The 20,391-nt window shown below is 56.5% G+C and overlaps 1 protein-coding gene across 3 annotated transcripts; it reads left to right on the top strand.

Moving 5' to 3' along the window:
• The first annotated feature begins 1,994 nt into the window (after positions 1 to 1,994).
• BAK1 (BCL2 antagonist/killer 1) lies at positions 1,995 to 11,717 on the top strand. Of its 3 annotated transcripts, none has more exons than XM_065740333.1 (6): positions 1,995 to 2,075; positions 5,330 to 5,443; positions 9,067 to 9,202; positions 9,286 to 9,429; positions 11,077 to 11,257; positions 11,399 to 11,717. In XM_065740333.1, exons 2-6 carry the CDS (start codon positions 5,359 to 5,361, stop codon positions 11,501 to 11,503), a joined length of 651 nt encoding a protein of 216 aa, XP_065596405.1. In that variant the 5' UTR covers positions 1,995 to 2,075; positions 5,330 to 5,358; the 3' UTR covers positions 11,504 to 11,717. The 3 variants fall into 3 exon arrangements, with proteins under 3 accessions (XP_065596405.1, XP_065596407.1, XP_065596406.1); XM_065740335.1 differs by lacking the exon at positions 1,995 to 2,075 and adding an exon at positions 3,872 to 4,209; XM_065740334.1 differs by lacking the exon at positions 1,995 to 2,075 and adding an exon at positions 4,924 to 4,960.
• The last annotated feature ends 8,674 nt before the right edge of the window (positions 11,718 to 20,391 follow it).

Raw genomic sequence — 20,391 nt, 5'->3', positions numbered from 1 at the left:
TCCAGCCCACCAGCGGGGCAGCAGGACGTGGCTCCGAGGGTGCTTCCCTGGGGCTGCCATCAAGGCAGGGCACGGTGTCCCTGCAGTGTCCCTGTGCCCAGCAGGGCTGTGCTGCTGCTGCAGAGCTGCTGGCACAAAGCTGCTCCCATGGATGTACTGCATCACTCAGGGACAAAGTTGGTAGTGCCTCATTTTTGCACTTGGAGTTTCTCCTGGCTGCCTGCGCCTGCTTGGCTGTAGCCCACAAGCTGCTGGCTGCGAGAAGGGCTCTTTTTCCCCAGAAAATCTCATCTAAAACTGCCATGTCATTGTGACAGGTTGGAAGTGTGACACTCCCACCCTCCAGCTGCATCCTCCTTTTTCCTTTTCTCTCATTGCCAGGCTCAGACAGCCAGCACAGGGCACTGTTCCCATGAAGCACAGGCTGCAGCCCTCCTTGACACAAAAAATAAAAATAAATAAATAAAACCATCTTTGTGCCATACAAGCAACTCTTTGCTCTTGCAGGAGGAGGGCTGGGAGCACTCAGCTGGCTCAGCCCCTTACCAGCACGGGTTCAGACTACATCAAACAAGTGGTGAAACCACTTCCTAAAATGCCAGTGAATCCTGACACCAGGGACTCCCCCTCTGCAGCTGCTGTTCTATGGCTCTGCACCCACACCAACACCAGGGGCTGCTGGGAGGGGTGGGGAATATTTCATATCCATGTCCACAACTGCAAATCCAGCTTGGAATCTCTTCCTCATTGCCTCAAGATCATAAAAACACGGCAACACAAACCGGGCTGACCCTGCAGCAGCAGAGACACATGCAGGGTCTCCTGAACGCTTGCCACCACCATTTCTAGAAGTCCACATTTGCCATTGCTATCCAAGAGATGGAGCTTTCGGCCCAGTTCCCCTCTTTTCCCCAATATCTGCCCTCCCTTGAACATCCCCCAGCAGCCGTTGGCAGACACGTGGCAGCTCCTGCATCCCACAGCTCAGCTCAGCCCTCTCTTTGCTGCGGACACAGAGAAGCTGTCCCACCCCCTGTCCCCTCCATCACTTCAGGCATCCACTGCTTTGTCCTCCGCAGCCCTTCACTGATGTCTGGAGCAAGGGCTGAGCCCTCTGCACCCATTCTGCTGGCAAAGGTTGGCCAGACACATCCGGGATGCAACAAATCTTCCAGCTCAGCTCCACGAGCATCCCGCAGGGCACGCCGTCCCAGGGCACAGGGCAGACAGCGACATTGATCACGAGCAGTCAAGCATTCATAACTGCCCCAAACTTCATCTCCAGCGTTTGCCAGCACAGGCAGTGCCCCCAGGAGGGCAGCTAGATGCTCAGCTAAGCACCAGCCCCGCCGAGCTATTTCATTCTCCAGCATGAGCCACACCCTCTCCTCCATCTGCCCGGGTTTTTCCCCAGTCTAGGTGGATTTGGACCTCTTCAGTCACTCGGTGTGAATCACCTCCACCGCTGCTGAACCATTTTTATCTGGCAGCATCAGGGGATGTTCCCCCCTGGAAATGCTCTAATGACTCCAAGAGGGCACCTTGCCCTCCCGGGGGAGATTGGCAGAGGGGAAACCAACCGCGCTCAAAAGCCGCAGCCTTCCCAGACCAAAGCAGCCCAGGACCCCCCCGCAGAGGGGCAGAGCGGCTCTCAGGGACACACAGAAGTGGGGTGCAGAGGTGCGTTGCTCTTCATCCGCGCTCAGCAGGGCAGCGTGTCCCCGGGTGCCGCGCTGGATCCCTCGGACATCCCCCGAGCATCCCACGCTCCCGGGACTCCACGCGCGGCCCCGCAGCCCCTTTCCCACGCTCGGGCCGGGCAAGGCGCCTCTAGAGGGAGCTGAGCCCCGCCCGGCTCTCTTCCGCAGCTATGGTCTGGGGTTGGGTTTCTATTTTTTTTTTTCTCTCTACTTTTTCACTCCTCCTACCGGCCCTGCTCGCTTCCTTCCCCCGTGCCGCGCCGGGAGGAGGCAGGCAGGAAGGGAAGCGGCGGGGATGGAGCAGCTCCCCGGGGGGATGCAGTAGCTTCCCGGGACCCCCCCCACCCCGGCCCGCCTGGTCCCCGCTGGGACACGGTGAGTAGCGGGGACCCCCCCGGTGTCCCCCACCCCGAAGTGATGCGCTTTTCCACGCTGCAGGGCCGGGCCGGGCGGTGCCGGGGCTCCGTGAGCCGGGGGAGAGGGGAGTGCGGCGGAGGTCCGGGGGTGCAATGGGGGTCGAGGGGAGAGTGTGGGGGGGCAGGGAGGAGGGAGGGGTGAGGGGTGAGCAGAGCCTCGGGGCCTCACCCGTGCGGGAGCTTACACCGCTCAGAGCACGGCAGCGAGAGCCGGGCCGGGGCTGGGGGGGTATCGCTCCGCGCTGAGTTTTGCCCCGGAGAGCAAATGTTGCCCCTTTGTGTGATATTTCCTCCAGGTCTGGGGGGGTTGTTGACGTTGTTGTTTTCCCCTTCCGTCGTGGGGCCGCGGAGGTGACAGCCCCCCCCCCCCGACATCCCCGCGCGGAGCGGTTGGGGGGGGGTCGGCTCGGTGGGGAGAAGGGCAGTGCCGGGCTGAGCACCGCGGTCCGTCCGTCCGTCCCCACGTCTGTCCCCGCTCCGGGACGTGACCTCAGCGAGGGCATCGCACGTGGGGCTGCGCGCTTCCTGCCCGCAGTGCCGGGACGTGGGGCCGGCGGCGCGGGCTCGAGGGCCGGACCCTGGTGCTGGGTGGGAGGCACAAATCGGAGTAAACTCATCTGTTTCGCTCGTCTGGGTCGGGCTGCGAGGAGCAGGGCCAGCTCTGTGCTGCCCGTGCAGGGGTGGTGGTGGGGGTCCCGTGTCTGCACGCTTTACACTGCCTGCACGGCTCCGTGCTTGGGATGGGGACCCGGCCCTGAGCGGTGCTCCTCTCAGAGGATGCTCCGTGCCTTTCCTGGAACGGGATCTTCCTAGCACACATTTTGGAGGAATGAACTGCTGAGCCCCATCACCAGGCATGGCCACAGGGCCCATCCTGTTTCTGCACTTCCTCCCCTCGATCCAGGCTGTTCCCATTGACTTCCTGACATTCAGGAATTCTCCTCTGGAGAGAAACTGGGAGAAGTTGAGTGATGAGTGAGTCGTGGGGGCACTCAGGATGTTTGTCAGAGACCTTTCAGCAAAGGGGATGAGGGTAAAATGAGAAATAGTTGAGGCAAAGGTCTTTTTTATGAGGGAAACCTGCAGGAAGGCTGATTCTTTGCCTGCTGTGTGCTCGTTAATAAAGATAAGATTCCCGTGCCATGTCAGAAGGGTTGCTAAATCCATAGCCTAGGTGCTGGCTGCATCTTTTAACCCTCTGTGGCCTCCTACAAGAGCAAAAAGCTGGAGTGGAGATGAGTCTTTGAGCAGCTGCTGAGTTACACACTGCTCATAGTGACCTGCAGCCCTGCAGAGCCTTCGTTTTGGGCAGCCTTGGGTTGTCTTTGTGTATGTGGGTGTCTTATCCTCCCATACACCCCTTCAGGCATGGCATTCCCTTAACAAAAAAGGGAATGGGCCACACCAAAGGGATGTTAGGCCAGGATGCAGGAGGGATGAAGGCTGCAGTGCCTTTGGTACTGGAGGGGCTGAGCTCTGCCCACAGCAGATGGGCAGTGAGCTGCTGCAGGCATTCGTGTGCTTTGCAGGAGTGGGAGTTTTGGGGGTGGGGTGCAGTGTGTGTAGTGCGTGGGGATGCAGCCACCCCACCCCGGGTACGTGCAAAAGGGCCACGGTACAGAGCAGAAAGTGCTTCAAGGACCTATCTTGAGAAGGAAAGCGAAAATGAAAGTTCCCTTTGAGTGATGGCCCGGTTGCAGTTTGCCACACTCACTTCCTAAGGGTTTGGCAGACAGCGAGCACGAGGAATCACATGAGTCAGCTGCTGCCCAGCACTGGATGCCGGTGCTCACCAGACCTCCTGCAGGTTGAGCCGCACCAGAAATTCCGTGCTGGGGAATTCCCCGCGCTGGTGCTGAGCTCTGGGCTGGGAAAAGTGGGCAGAGGTGAAACGCAGCTGGCTGCATCGGTAGGCTGGAGGTGCTCTGGAGCGGTTGGTGTCGTTGGCTGGATGTGTGCACAACCAGCACTGCATGCCATGCAGCCTCGGGCTGCAGCAGTGTGAGGCACGCAAGGAATTTGTCCCGCTTTGGTTATCCACGAGCCAACAGAGAACTGCTGCCAGGCTGCTCCTTGGAGCCTTCAGCTGAAAGGTGAGCTGTGATTTTAGCCTCGCTGGGCATTGCATCTCCCAGAGCTGCCCTACACAGCCCTTCCCCAAGCAGGGAGTGTCAGAAGGGCAGCCCTGGACCCGCGCTGCTCCCACCCCACAGACCCCACTGCTGATCCTCAGCATGCTCTCAGCTTTTCCTTGGATGGGGATGTTTGAGCTTGGGGAGGAAAAGGGAAATCCTGTCCCTGCAGGCATGTAGGAAAAAACAGCCACTCCATGTGTGTCACCAGGGTCCCTGGGCACAGTGATATGTGAGGGCTTGCTGAGCCAGGCTGAGCTGCTTTGCATTTCCAGGCCCCCATCCTCACCCTGGATGCACTTCACACTCTGGTCTATGATCTCAATTTGGTTGTTTTTTTTTTTTCCTTCTGCATAATCTTCAGCAGCAAGCTTGGACTGGGCATTACACCTCCAACCACAGGAGGTTGCTTTCCTGTAATCATCGCTTTCTTCTTAAGTTAAATTCTGCCAGGGATATTTAAACTGGGTGTCAATGGGTCTTGACGAATTTCAAGCTGGTGCAAAGCAGAAAACCCACCAGCTCAGCCCTGCCTGAAGTCTGGCCTCAGAACATGTACTGGCATGCTGAACAAAAGGCAAGCAGCCGCAGGGATCCAGCCCTGACTTAGGCAGGTGGCCCCACTTCCTTCCCTGCAGAGAGCAGGGCTGACGTCGGAGGGACGAGCAGCAGCAGAGCAACAGATGAGTGCTTTGCAGAGCCCTCAGTGCAGGTATGGATTTGGGATGCCCACGAGCAGCTGCAGCCGCACACTTGGTTTAATTTTCTCAATCAGAGAGGAGCTTGGAAGACATAATGAAATGGGAAATTACAGCCTCTGGGTGTAGGAAAAGAGAGTTTGTTTCTTGTAGGAGGAAAGCCAGGCAGAGGTGCCTGCGAGGAGCAATAGCTGCAGCTGTGGGTCGGTTCTCCAGCAGCTGTTGGGGTGGCTGCAGTGGGGCAGAGATCCACGGTTGTGCTCTGGGCACCCTGCAGAGGAGCTGCCCCACTGCCAGAGCTGTCCTGCAGCGTTCTGTGCTGCGCTGTGCCTTCATCCTGGGTCCTGCAGTGCCTGGCTCACATCCTGTCTCTGCTGCCACAGGTCCTGCTGAGTCCCCCAGTGCTTCTGCGATGGAAGGGAATGATGGGGACCCACCCAGGGCCCACAGACGCCGGGGCAGCGATGGGCAGAGGCCATCACAAGAGGTCAATTCAGGTATGAAGGGTGACGTGATTCAGGGCGGGGAGCACTCTGTACCTCTGGGGCTTTTTGTGGGGCTGGGGTGATCAATCAGCTTATAAAGCTTTGTGGAATAGAACGCTGAGCTCGTGTGCTGGCAGGAGATGCTGGGTGTCGTGGATGAGTGCAGTGGGGAGATCACAGAGCATGGAGCAAACAGCATGGGGAGCCACTGGGAGCTGGGCTGTGCTGGGCTGGGGACCACTGGGAGCTGGGCTGTGCTGGGAGCTTGGTGCAGCCACCCAGGGCAGGCAGAGGGCCCTGTGCATGGGGCTTGCTGTGCCACAGGTGCCAGCTGTCATTTACTTTCCCTTCTGTGGACACAAGTGAGGGAAAGGTGTCTGAGGGTTAGAACACGCAGAGGATGTGCAGAGCTGAGCAGGGCCTCGAGCAGCTGCTTTTAGTCACGTTGTGTTGGTTGCAGAGTGAAGGCAGTGTGCACTGTGCCGTGAGAAGTGCTGGCAGTGAGTGGTGTGATGCTGCTGCCCGCTAATGGGTGAAACTGGGAGCAGGGCTGAAAGGGACCAGGCACAAACCTCAGCTCCTGTTTTGTCCCCCGGTGATAAAATGCCACTGCACAGAGCACCTTTAGACATGGGTGACTTCTTAACCTGTTCTGCAGGTGGACCTGTAAGTAAGTGTGAGTCACCGTGGCTCTGTCAATACCAGAGATTAGAAGCCCTCCCTGACTGTTTATGTACCTGAGCTCAGACCCAGCTCAGGGCTGCTTTATTGCCTGATGGGGCTGTTTGTACCCTGGCATGGCCCTCTCCATCCTTAGTTCTGGATGCCACATGAGCACACTCCAGGAGAGAAAGCCATCCTCCACTTACCAAAGTCTACGAGGCATAAAAACAAATAAATGAGTGGGGCTGTTTACATATGCTCATTTCCTGTTTGAGGCCAATGAGATGCTGTTGTGAAAACCGGTGTGAGGATGGGGCCCTGAACTCTAACCACACTACTCCGAGCTGTGCTTCCTGCACACAGCCCACTGCCCAAAACGGGGCTGCCAGGACCTGCAGCAGGATCCTGCACTCAGGCAGGAGCCACGTGGGCTGACATGCAGTGGGAATGTACAGCTCCCACCAGCACTGTGGATTTTGGGGTTCCTGGGTGCAAGAAGGCTTTTGTCGTCTGGGTGATGCCTTAGGTCTTGCTTGCTTCCTTTGTTTTATTTGCCTGTGGATGCACAGGGGTTTGTCTGCTGCTTGAGTTGTGTGAGCATCATCCTGAGCCCTTGCAGTGCAGGGTGTTGCTGGCAGCAGGACGAGGTGCTGCTGTTTCCAGACTGGGTGGCAATCCACACTTCTTGGGGCTGTGGGTTAAGGGAGGCATTGCCATGTCTGCTTTTAGTGCTGGGGAACAGAGAAAAATGTGGTGCATGCCTCTGCGGGGCTGGCAGAGCTGTGCTTGGAAAGCCCATCCATCTGACACAGCCTGCAGTGCTCAGCTGGAGGCCCTTCTCTTCCTGAGGTTAACCTGTGCTCTCTCATTTCCCCGTGTCTGAAGCTCACGTACGTAGCTGGAGACCTGCAAGGCTTGGTCCTTTGCTGTTTGTCTCCGCTGTGGACTTGGCACTGCATGTGAAGTCAGGCAGCAGTTGATAAATGGTTGCTCAGGGGGTGTTAGTCACGCGTCTGTGAGTAATCCGTGTCTTTGTCTCCAAAACCACCTGCAAACGGAGTGGGGAAAGGAGGGACCTGGCTGCTTTGGTCCGGGCTCTCAGATTGCATAGTGCAGCTGAAGCCATCCGAGCGTGCCTGCCTGCAGTGCCTGTCTCCAGCACAAACAGATGAGGATCTGTCCTCTCCCCTCGGGGGCAGCCCATGTTTCCAGGTTGGGGTACCAATCACTGCGCAAACAGCCGCACCTCTCGCTGCGGTCACTGCGTGTACGCCGTGCAAGGTGTCCTTGCACCACTAAAAACAGTGCCCGGGGTAGTTAGAGCAGGGATTTTTGGGTATGCTTACTTCCTCTTTTGCTCCTGCAGGCTGTTTGCTCTGCCTCTCATGAAACTGTGACTCAGTCGGTTTCATTTTCTGCTCACCGCTCCTCCGCGAGGTGGGATTCATGTATCACCAAACAAATGCACTCTGAAAACAACCGCCAGTGCTCATGGTTTCCCTTCACCTTTATTTACACAGCCCGAATTTGAGCAACCCAAGGCTCTGCACAGCAGCCCTCTCCTGTCCCTGCACCCATCCGGGCTGGGTCCATCCTCACGGAGCTGTGCATGGGGCAGGGCGATGTCGCTCTGCAGTGACCGGTGTGGTGTAGATGCAGGGTTTGATGGGGCACTGCTGCCAGGACACTGCATCTCAGTGCTGGAACGTGCCTCAGTGAGGAGCATCACTGCACTGGAAGTGCACTCAGGCAGAGAGCTGTGTGTGCAGGGTGGCTGTACCGGGGTGCTGGGGCAGGGCTCCTGCTGGGTTTGCTGCTGGGCAGCGGTGCTGATGCTGATCTGCTGTGTGCTCCTGGAGAAAGAAACTGGGAAAAGCATGTTCATGCGACCTGAGAGCTGGTTCCCCCAAACTTTGGGCTCTGGCTGCTGAGGGTACGGTGTTGTGAGCTGCATTGTTTCTCAGTCCAGAGCGCATCCCCTGGGCCAACCAAACCCAAGCTCCTATCAGAGCTGTGCTGTGACATTGGTATTTGCCCCAGGAGCTCTCTGTGCGCTGTGTGAGCATCACATCCCTTTGGACTCAGACACCCCCTGGGTTCCCAGCTCCTTCCCACCCCCATGGGGAGTGGGGGGCTGCCCATAGGATGTCCCCTGCAGTGTGTTGGCATCACCAGCTTAATTTTTGGTCACCGTGTCACTGCTGATGCCATGCAGGGGTGCAGTGGTTGATGGCACTGAAAAAGCAGCAGCCCTGTGCTGTTTGCTGAGGGATGCTGCACAGCTCCTGGTTGGGGTTGGATCTGGGATTCCTGCACTGTGCTGAGTGATTCTGCACCACGAGGTGCTGGCATGTGGACAGAGCTCCAAGTGCAGCACTGAATGTCAGCTCTGTGTGATAGCAGTCCTGATGTCTTGCCAAAAAAAGCATTCAGAATATGGGTACATGCCTTCAAGAGTGGCTTCAAAATCCACTTTTTGAGACTGCATATATGTTGGATTGTTTTTGTTATACCTTCTGCTGTCCAAACATTTACAGCCATGGACCCAAATAATTCCCTGCAACTGCTAGGGGTTGAATCGTGGAGTGGTTGGAGTTGGGAGGGGCCATTAAAGGCCATCCAGTCCCACTCCCTGCAACAAACAGGAACACCCACAGCTCGATCGGGTGCTCAGAGCCCCATCCAGCCCTGACCTTGGGTGTCTCTGGGGGTGGGACACAACCACATCTTACAATCATAGGATTGTAAAACAGAATTGTTTGAGTTGGAAGGACGGATGCACGTGGCTGCTCTCATCACCTGTCCTGGGGCTTCTCAAGTGCCACTGGCGCAGGCTGAATGGGAGGGGGCCACCAAGGATTTAGGCACACCAGCGCTAATTTAGAATGGAAAAGCTTATGTGGTCTCCTTCCAACCTGGGAAAGGCAGCAGCCGAGCTGCCTCTCAGTTTCTCTCCCTCTTTCCTCTCTCAGAGGACCAGGTGGCCCAGGAGACCGAGGAGGTGTTCCGGAGCTACGCCTTCTACCGCTACCAACAGGAGAGAGAGGAGGGAGGGGAAGACGTGCCCATGGACCCGGAGATCGTAGAGATCCAGCAGGAGCTGGGCAGGTAAAAGCTCGCATCCCCAGCCCCAACCCAAGCCTGGCTGCTCAGCAGTCCGTGCCCATGACACCCGTGTTCCCTCCGGGCAGCACCGTGAGCCTGGTGGGCCGGCGCCTGGCCATCATCGGGGACGACATCAACAAGCGGTACGACGCGGAGTTCTGCCATATGCTGAAGTCCTTGCAGCCCACCAAGGAGAATGCCTACGATTACTTCACCACCATAGCCTCCAGGTAAGGCAGCGTGCAGCACGCCTCGAGGGGAGGTCACACTGATGCTCATTGAAACCTTAGACCCAGCCCAGAGCAGCTGTCTCCCCCACACACAGGCTCCATCCATTCCAACTTCATCCACGTCCCTGCCCTGAGCTGTGGCTGAGCTCAGCGTTATGGTTCCTGTGTTCTCTGCCTGTCTGCTCTTGTTCCTGTGCACTTGCTTCTCACGCCATCCCCTTGGCAGTCCTTGTGTCTGGGGGCGGAAACTTTGGGCTGGGAAGCGTGGCCAAGTGGATGTCCCAGCAACAGCATGAAGACTGCAGGCAAACACCTGGACAGCACCTTGTCCTGACTGCACGAGGCACTGCCTCGCTCTGTGTCCAGGGCTGCTTCGCTCTGCAGCCCTGACAGCATCATGCTGGCTCCACGGAGATGCTCGTGGAAGCTCCAGTTGTGCTTTGAGGGGCTCAGCCCTTGCCCCTCTCCCTGCATTTTGCCCATAGGACCACCTGGCTCGCCCAGGGTCCTGCAGAAGACCCCTGGATGGGTCCCTGGGTCTGGCACAGCCTCATCCCCACGCCCCTCCACTCGGTGTGTATTGTCTAACTGCCTCTCTTCTGTCCTTTTCCTGCTCCCCTGTCCCTGGGAAGCCATGCCGCGCTGTTTTCACCGCTTTGCCACCCTGAGGCGGTTAAGGCACCGCAAACAGGTAAATTAACCTCTGTCCCCTGGTGCTCCCTGTGTCCTCGTGCTCCGTCCCAGGCTCCGATCTCCCTTTCCCTCTGCAACCAGCGCAGCTGTGCAGGGACAGCCATAATGGCACCAGGTTACAACACAGGGCTGGAGCCTCTTATTATTATTCTTTTTTTCCCTTTTATTTTTCCTCTCTTTTCCTTTCTGCTGACCTTGCTGCAAAACAGGAACTAAGCCTCCCAAAGCAGACTAGTGACATCAGTACCAAACCTGCACACAGCAGTGCTGACACTGGGAGTGGAAGCAATAGGCACCGAGTGTATTTTGAACCCTCCCAGCCCTCGGGAGCATCACTGAAGGCGAGATCAGTTGGTCTTGGAGGGATTTGTCTATGCAGGAAAAGGGACAGTCCTGCTCTAACACACCTCTGCCCTAGGTATATTTAGGCATTCTTGCCTCTGGGTATGGCTGCATGAGCAGGAGATGCTGTGAGCACATGAGTTACAATCCTAATCCCAGAGTTGTTGCACACTGTAGCCTACAGCCTGCTGGCTTAAACTGGCAGCTCACCGTGTGCATGCAATCCCAGGCAGCTCCACAGCTCAGCTCTGTGCTGGGATGCAGCTCTGGTGGAAGGGCAAGACAGGCATGCAGGGGGCAGGACCCCCCACATCCAACCTCAGGTTTCCACCCGAGTGATTCAGAGACCTGGCCAAGCCAAGCGATGCTGACCCAGACCGTGGTGGCTGTGCCTCTGCAGCACGTGGGGTGATCTGTGGCCGTGCATTGTGTGGTCATAAAACCACTGCTTTCCCTGTGCTGTTGGGATGCTCCTCGAGCAGCGCAGCACCCTCAGCTCTACCCTGCAGCCCACGCTGCCTGAGAGCCCTGGGCAGCGATGGGGAGGCAGCCAGCCAAGCGGGGTGTCCTCTCCCAAGGAGCCATTGTAACCCAAGCATTGCTTCGTTTCAGCTTGTTCGATAGTGAAATTAACTGGGGCCGGGTGATCGCGCTGCTGGGCTTTGGTTACTGCATGGCCATCCACGTGTACCAGCACGGCATCACGGGTTTCCTGCGCCGCATCGCCCGCTACGTCACCGACTTCATGCTGCGCAACCGCATCGCGCGGTGGATCGCCCAGCAGGGAGGATGGGTGAGCTGGGGGCATGGCGAGGGCCACGGGGGGCATGGGGAGGTCAGTGGGAGCTGGCAGGAGATGGGAGCAGAGCAGCAGCACGGTCCTGGCAGGGCGCAGGCACTTCTAACGCGCTCTGCTCCCTCTGTTTCCCGTCAGGTGGCTGCACTCGATCTGGACAATGTTTACATGAAGTACATGCTGGCGGTGCTGGCCCTGGTGATGGTGGGGCATTTAGTGGTACGACGCTTCTTCAGTCCCTGACTGCCGTGGGGTGGAGGCGGGGGTCCCGCCAAGCTCTCTCTCAAACCTCTGCTCCACGGTGACATCTCCCAGAGGAGGGGCATTCAAGGGACCTCAGAGAGAGAGAGAGCAGCGTGGACCCGTGAGCCTCCCACTGCAGGACACGGGGCCTGTGCCACCCAGGAGGTGCCACCAGGAGCTACAGAGAGAGGCAGCAGGGAGGGAGGGGTCAGCTCTGCTGCTGAGGACAGAGCAGTGCTGTGAGCTCGTGGCAGTGGGGCAGGAGAACAGGCTGCTCTGGAGGAACCAACGCATTGCTGTGAGAGTGCACGTGTTGTGTCCGCTCTGTGCTGTTCTTAAGACGCTCCTGGGGTGGGTGCAGAGCTTCCCGTGGCTGATGGCTCCAGCCCACACTGTGCCTGCATTTGAAGAGGGATTCCAGCCTCGGTTGTGTTGTCTGTAAGTCACTGGAGGGGCAAGCCAGTGTTAGAAAGTGTGGGGTTTGCTTTCGTCTTCCCTGTGTTCCTGAGCCTGAACACTTGAGCCTTCTCTTTCTTTATAACGAGCATCCCTTACCTTTTTTAAGAACCATGCTGACTACCTGACAGTCAGTGGGACCACGCCTGGTGCCAGCAGGCTGCCTGGGCCCAGCCCACACTGCAGCTCCCTGGTGCTGGGGCAGGTCCTGGGGTGCAGCTGTGCCTTATTGCCCACTCCCCAGCCCCACTGCAAGCCCCAGAAGCTGTGTGTCAGCAGGCCTGGGGAGCACCAGTGCGTTTCCAAACACTAACAAGCTGTGGGGTACTCGCAGTGGGTGCAGGCAGCCCACCCTCCAGTTCTGCTGGCTGCTCCCATCCAGCACGCTTGCTGCCCCAATGGGACCAATGGGTCTCCCTCACTGCCAGTAGGAGGCACTGGGGTTGCACCACTGCGTCCCTGCTCCCAGTCCAGGAGCTGTGCTGGGTGTGCAGAGAGCCCAGGGCACGTCAGCTGGGCATGGCACACAGCCCTGTCTGCTCATGGCTTCTTTGATGAGTGACCCGACCTCATTCTGTTCGTGGCTGATGCTTGAAGATGAGCTTTAGGGAGGGGAGGGCAGCCGGCACCGTTTGCCCATCTCAGATCTTTCAGACTTTTGCAAAACAGGGGCAGTGTCCCAGCACAGACTACCTGGCTTAACTGTTCCTTTTACGCCATGCAACTCTCTAAGGTTTGAAACTGTGATGGCCTTCTCTGAGCCAAACCCACCCCATCCCAGTGTCACACCATGGGGATCCCTGCAGCGCTGCGCCCATGCAGGCAGCAGCAGCACAGCCCTGAGAAGCCTTCGTGGGAGCCAAGGGGTGAAGGGTGGGCCCAGGGCAGACCTCTTGTCCCCCCTGACAGAGGTGTATCCTAATGGATGCCTGCCTGTCCCATTTGTAAAACCTTCCAGTATCACCTTCCTGCATCAATTCCTACCCTTGTCTTCACGTTTGTCCTCAGTGTCTTGGGATTGCTCTGCCCCAGCACAGAGGACACCTGGCAGCCTTTCTCCTTGCAGGACCAGCCGTAATTTTATACCACTGATGTTCCTCAGGTTCCTGAGTTTTAATGAATCTTTTTGGCCTCTTTCTGTATCAGGGTCTTCCTGTGCTCATCACTCCGGCCCCGTGTCTGCAGTGTCCCTGCCCCTGGCAGAGTGCCCTGAACTGCACTCACTGAAAGTACATTAAAATATTTGTTATCATATTCCTCTTTATCTATCTGTCTTGGTTGCTTTCCTTGTAATCCTGAAGTGCTGAGTTGCACTGTGCCCAGGCTTTGCAGCCATGCTGATGCTCTGTAGTCCATTTGTCCCCTTGCAACTGCACTTCTTTGCATTTAACCACGCAGCTTCATCTGCCATCGTGCCACTGCTCCACTGCCTTGAGCAGAGCTTGAGATTCCCCAACTGGGGGGAGCCCAGGAGTCCCCATCCCCACCTTTTCTGGGTGAGACCACCACCAGATGGAGCTTCTCTGCCGCGTTGAGCTACTAATTGCTATTTTCCTTTTCTCTTAATCAACCCTGTTATGGACGTGCCCCAGTGCTCTCGTCTGGCTGCTTTGCTTTGGCTCCAGCAGGACTTTGTGCAGAGGATGTTGGGAAGAAAACAGTGCATCCTCTGCTCATTGTGTTGTTCACTACTTTACCGACACACTCTGGGAACTCTAAGGGAGTACTGTGCTCATGCAAACAGCCCTAAGTTATTCTCATCCTCCTCAGGTGCTTCATGTTATGAACCAAATTCAGTTGTAAGGCCAGGGGATGTTAAATAAAGGAGACTTCTCAGCTTTGTGGTAGATGATCGAGCCTTGATGCTTCCAGAACTGAGAAGGGCATTTTTAACCTCACTGCTGAACAAAGGGAAGTTTCCATTCGTAGCCATTATTTTTTTTCTCAGGGGATTTCAAGGGTGGACTCTTTCAGGATGTCAGCACTGTGCCTCCCTCTGCTCTCACCTCTCCTCACCCCCAGCACCCAGCACAGAAAGGCTCTGACTGGGAACACTGCTGGGTGCTGCTCTGTAGTACTGTGTCCTATTGCTGGATGGCAACAGCAGGGCAGCAGTGCTGGGTGCTGAGCTGGGAGCACTGCTTCCTGCACCCAGCAGCTCTCACACACAGTGCTGGGCTCCCACAGGGCTGCTGAGAGCATTTAGTCCGAGGAATTGGGTTTTTTGAAGCACTGTAAGCTTTGTTCAAGCAGCAAGCAGGCCACGGGTGGCACCTCGCACCGCAGGCAGCAGGTGCTCCTCTTGTCACCTTCCTGGCTGCTGGGTATGGCTGCTCTGCTTTGCCTTCCTCCCCATGGGGAAACCCTGTGCTGGGAAACGAAAGCAGAAGGTGAGAGGGCTCTGCTGTGGCCATTCACAAGGAGGGGGTTATTCATGCAGGCACAGCGATTGGAAGGAAAGTCTTGAAGCAAAAGTGACTGAATCACTTTGGGGTTTGGTGGGCAGAGATGCCACTTGTCAGCAGCCCAGGCTGGGCCGGTGTTTCAGGGAGGAGCAGCTCTCTGATGCCCAGCACTCAGCAGTGCTGGTGCCTGGTTACTTGTCTGGCAGGGGGGGAGCCCAAGGGCTGCATCCCCTCTGCAGCCAGCCCCCGATCTGTGGGGTGGGATGGCTGCAGTCACTGTAGGAGGAGCTGCACCCCAGGGCTTGCAGAGAGGGGTGCTGGGTCCCTGCACAGGGAGGATTTCAGGAAGAAAATGAAGTTCTTCTGGTGAGGGGCTGCTTGTGCCTAGAAGAGGTACCAAGGGAGCACAGCCCAGACAGAAAACTCTCAGTTCAAGCAGAAGCATGTGTCTGGGGGTGGAATTTCATTCAGGTTATGATGGGTCTATCACAGGGGGTGACAGGCTGACGTGTACCTGAAGGCATGGCAGGCTGCCCACTGCCCTGGCTCTTCCTTGCTGGATGGAAGAGGATGCTTTCAGCTTTGCAGGTCAGCATCCCCTGCCCTGCAGCCACCCTCACACTGAGCCACCCAGCCCTCCCAGTGTGGGGTGCAGCACTGCCCAGAGAGCAGTCCTTGGTGCTCGGGGCCAGTTCAGCACCCTGCAGAGCATGCCAGATACTTGGAAGTGCACGGTGCTCCCCGCTGCTCGCTCCCCAGCTCCTTTCCCCACCCCCCAGGAATCCCTGCTCTCTCCCAGCACAGCAGGGCACACAATGGAGCAACAAAGCATGTCTTGCACTGAAGGCATCCCCCCTGGCAGCAGGAGGGGAGGAAGGAGCAGGCTGGGTCTGTGGGGAGGTGGGGAAGGGGCTGCCTGCAGACACGGGGGCTGCGTGGGACACAGTAGGTTGCTTTTACCACAAAATCCTTTCCTTCACAAATATTCTGTTTTAAAGTGATGTAATATATATATATATATATTTGAAAATAAAATGGTACATGCAGTGCGAAATTGTTCAGGCTGTGTTGGGGGTTTTCTTCTGGGAGGTGCCCTCCTTTGCAGGGTGCTGGAGGTACTGGTGGGTGCGTGGCAGGTTCCCTTGCACAGATCTGTGTGAGCTGCTCAGCCTCAGGCTCAGCTTCCCCACTGGTTTAGGGAGAGCAGAGCTGCCTCCCCGCAGCTTTTCCAGCATGAGGGAAGATGAATCCCCTTGCTGAACCCCGCTTTGCTGTCCCTGAGAGCTGGTGCTTCAGGGATGCAGGGTGCAGCAAGCTGTTGTCTGATCAGCAGCACTTGTCCTGTGATGAAATTCAGGACCTTATCTCTGATGTGGGCACACCTCAGGAAACAAGGAGGGCTGGAAATCACAAAAGAAAGATCTGTTACTGAGGAGGGTTCCCAGCTGCCAGTTAAAATGGGTCTATAACACACTCCAGCAAAGCAAAGAGATGTGTGTTCTTATCAGAAACATCCAACAAGGCTGGGCTGGGAGGTGCTACCCCTGCCCTGCTCCGGGAGCACTGGCAGACAGCAGTGCCTGCTGCTGGTGCTCTGCCCCGTCCCACATCACTGCAAATGAGTGTGTCCATCAGGCAGAGCAGTGACAGTTCCATGCTGTTCCCCTCGGCACGCCTAGCTTTGCAATCTGTGCCTCTGACCAGCGGTGAATTGCACTGAGGGATGGGGACAGGGTCAGGACACCTGCCAAGAGGACGTGGGACCAGAAGGGGCTGCAGGGCCTGAGCCCCAGCCGTGCTGATTCCTGCAGAATTAATCCTGGGGAATGTGTATGTGAGCACAGGGAGGAGATAAGAGCTCAGGTTATATATTGCTGCAGAAAGAGTGGGGGCTCAGGCTTGCCACACAGCCAGCCAGCAGCAGGTGAAGCATCGTGGTGTAAACAAACATTTGCCCTCTGGTTTCTGCTCTCTGTATACAGCTGCATCACACAGTTGCTGGTTGGTGCTTTGCAGTGGGATACAAGCAGGGCTGGGGCATCTCTGGACACTGCAGTGGGACCTGGCTGCCCTGCAGGCAAAGGTTAAACTTTAACAAAGGATAAATGACTCCAATTAAAGAGCAAACTGCTCCTGTAATCCACTTTGTGCCCTGTCCCAAAACCAGATCAAGCTCCTAATTAAATTACCAGAAAAAATATCAAGGCCACAATATTATTGAGGTATTTGCCTTTGGCCATTCAAACAGAATTGGCCCTGAACCAGAATCCAACCACAGCTGGCAATCTAAACCCAGATCTGGTATTTGAGGCAACCCTTATCTCTGCAATCACGTCAGGCTTCAGGGGGCCCTGAGCTTGTCCACATCCATTCACCTCCTGCGTGGGTTCATCTCCCATCTCCGGCACTGCACGTGGAAGGAAGGAAGCAGGCTTGGAGCTCCCAGCTGCAATGAGAACACGCAGTGCACTGAAAGTGACTGATGAGAACTGGCACCAGCACCTCTGGCAGCAGCAGTGCCGCTGTGACAGCGCTGCGGGCAGAGCTCACTGCAAACTGCTGAGGCAGAGAGCTGGGTTCTTCTCCAGCTCACTCCTTGTTCCCAGATCCTCCCGACTTTCCCTGTGTGCTTCCTGAAGTGAGGACGGCCCTAGAGCATGGAGCTGGTGACGGCTGGGCGGAGGTGGGACTGCTCCTGCAGATGGGATGGTTCTGGCATGCATGCCTGCTCTGCTGGCACTCACACAGGCTCAGAGCTGGAGTTCTGGCACAGTGACTTCACATCTGCACACAGTATAGCACTGAGATGTACCCTTACCACCACGGGAATTCTGCAGTAACTCAGCACTCTGGGGCAGATATCTGCAGCAAAAGGAGAAACCTCTTCTGTTAAAATCAGAAGAACTATTTCGGCACAAAGCGAGCAGCAGTATCAGGTACCATTCCAGTCACTGAAGGAGAGCAAAGCACAGCACTGTGTTCATACAGGTCGCTTCCCCAATTCAGAGCTCCTTCTACCCTAAAACAGCTTTACGTTTCTCAAGCCATGTCTCTACATCATCTTAGCTGCTCAGGTTGTGAGGGGAAGGGCCCCGGCACGTACTGCGTGCTGTCTGCGCTCGTTGGGGGGATTTACACCTGCGGCGTTGGTGGGTCTGCTTACTGCCAAAGGGGGAACCGAAGTCACAAAGCTGAGAGCAGACAGAGCCTGCTGGCTCAGATAACACCGCCTTCGAGCAGTGCAGCAGCACACAAGTAGCACAGGTCACTGCCAAACTCCTCTTCCTTGCAAGAATTATGCACGTGGGGAGAAACAGCCTCATGAATCAGTGCAGGTACAGGGCTGAGCTGCTGGAAAAGAGCTCTGCAGAGAAGGACCTGATGGCCAGCAGGATGACCATGAGCCCACAGTGAGCGCTGGTGGCTGAGGACACTGGTGCCCTGGAGGACCAAGGGTTGAGCAGTGGTCGACCATGAGTTGTCAGTGTGCCCTGTTGGTACGCTGGGGTTTGTGGCACAGAGAGTGGCCAGTGGGGCCAGGGGGTGCCCCTCCCCTCTGCTCTGCCCTGGGGAGGGCACAGCTGGAGCACTGCACCCAGTGCTGGGGTCCCCAGTAACAGGCAGACGTGAAACTGCTGGAGAGAGTCCCCAGAGGTTGTGGAGATGACTGGGTCCTGGTGGTCTCCAGAGGTCCCTTTCTGCTCTGACAGTTCTGTGGCTCTGTGGGAGCTTTGCCCCCAGCCAGAGCACTGTGCTCCATCCCATCCCCAGCTGGCACCTCTGCTGCTGGCTGGGATAACCACGGCTGATGCTGTAGTAATGGTAAGGGGAACCCCATCATGGTAAGGGGAACCCCAGGAAGAAACACCCCCAGTGGATCAGAAAGCCACTGAAATGCCTCCAGAGAAGGGAACTCGGAGAGCTCTGCCTTTCTCCCACTTTCCAGCTGCCATCCCTCCCATCTTCCAAATGTTTTGATTCTTCTTTCTCTACCAAGCCTTCTTTCTTTGCCTGCTGCAGAATCTGATCTTTCTTTTCCCTTTGCTGAGAGCTCCCTTGGGTCTGTTCTTTCACCTTTTCACTTTCTATTTCCGTGAAAGACTGAAGAAATTTAGAGGATAAAGCAGTTGTTCCCCCAACAAAAGTCTTCTCAAAGCATTGCTTGGATGCATTTTGACAGGCTCACAATTCTCAGCCAAACTGTTTTGAACAAGAAGAAGCAGTTGCTGAAGTTTTCTGGCTGGAAATAGCACTTATGTTGAAACAAGAAATACTTGGATGCAAACGGGTCGGCCAATTGGACCTCGGCTTTAAGTGGGAAAAAAAAAATAAGGCCAATAAATGCAGATTTAGAGGCAGTGCTTCTTCCCAGGGCATGTGGAAGCCACAAGTTAATAAATCAGGATGGAAAATGGCTTCAACTGAAAATTCGAGGCAGCTGTTGCCCTTCCTCTCCATGCATAATCCCCAACAATAAAACTCTGCGGGCTGATGGATGCCCCCGGCAGCTCAGCAGTCCCTGCCCCTGGGTTGGTGCTTCTGGGCTGTGGGTGAGCTGGGCTGGCACTGCTCTCAGAGGGCACTGCCCTTCCCTGGCAGGAGCTCACTGCTGCTGCTCCCAGCCCTCAGGAAGGTGAGTGCTGCTTTCTTCTGAAGGTCCCACGAGGAAACCTCCCTGGTGCCCTTCTCAGGGCTGGGCAGCAATGTGGGGCACGGCAGCGTGGAAGTGAACTTGATTTAAGTGAGAGCTTTGCTCTGAACTGCAATAAGTTTTCTCAATTAACTCTGCGTGTTTCCTACAGACCTCAAGGCGCTGTCAAAGCACAGCCCTGGGGCACGGCAAAGCCCTCCGGACTTCAAACCCGATATCCCCGACCCAATGCTAATCCGAGGGCTGAGATCGTGACTCCGTGAGACAGAAGGAAGCAGCTGAGTTGTGGGAACTGCTAACCCGGTGCCACACAACAGCTCGCAGTGACTCTGTGCCATTTCTGCAGCTTTTTTCTCGAGGCTGAGCCCCAGAGGACCGCAGCCCACCACCCCCAGCACTGCAGTAGCACAGCGGGTCGGGGCAGAGCTGTGCACGTCCCCGTGCTCCGCTGAACGGGAACAGCAGCTCGTGGGACGCGAGAGCAAAACGCCGGACATCGCATCGCTGCTGGGCTTGATGTGCGCCACGTGGTTAATTAAAAAGGATTAGCCGGAGAGCGATAATTTGTTAAGCCGCTCAGCTTAATTGCTTGCAGTCCTCTGCCTATCCCCACGTTAAGCTCCTCATGAAACGGACGGGGGGGTGAGCTGCGTTTGCTCTTTTGTCTGCCAGGTGCACGCAGATAATGCAGAGCCGTTCCCCGGGGGTTATCACCCCAGTGCAGCCCCTTCCACCAGTTCACCGCTGCCGTTGGTGACAGGCGAGCAGAGCTGAACTTACCCTGAAACTTGCTCTGTCCTTCTGGCCCACGAGCAGAGAGCCCTCGGCACTGCAGCTCGCAGGAGGAGCCATGGGCAGGCACGAGGAATGGTCCGCGCCCGTGGGCACGCAGTGCATCGTGGCACACGGGAAAACGTGCTTTGATCCTACAACAGATCAGCTTTAACACTCCCTTTAGTGGGGGGCGAGGGGAAATCCCCACTGCCAAGCTCTGGGAGTGACCCATTCCCGGCATCAGACGGCTGCAGGGCTGTGCTGGTGGCTGAGGAAAGCTCTTAAATCAGCTCCCGTCACCTCGAGCTGCTATTTTAACAGAACTGAACTGAAAAGCTTCTCTTTTTTTTTTCTTTTTTTTTTCCATTAGACAGAAATCTGGCAGACTACCATTATTACCACTGCTGTTTTTACCAAGATACCACTGCAATGTACAAATGGACACAGAATCATACAACGGTTTGGGTTGGAAGGGACCTCGAGGATCATCACGAGCCTCTGCAGTGCCAAAGCCAGCAGGTCTGAGCTGCTCAGAGCATGGCAGTTATCACAGGCATCCCTTCCCATCCACACTCCGTCCCTGCAGCAGCACGCAGTCTGAG

This window comes from Cyrtonyx montezumae, unplaced genomic scaffold, assembly GCF_038088225.1.
Source record: "Cyrtonyx montezumae isolate F1298 unplaced genomic scaffold, pur_monq_1.0 scaffold_26, whole genome shotgun sequence".
NCBI lineage: Eukaryota > Metazoa > Chordata > Aves > Galliformes > Odontophoridae > Cyrtonyx > Cyrtonyx montezumae.
The sequence above is the reverse complement of the archived record's forward strand: the minus strand, read 5'-3'. Positions and strand labels throughout refer to the sequence as shown.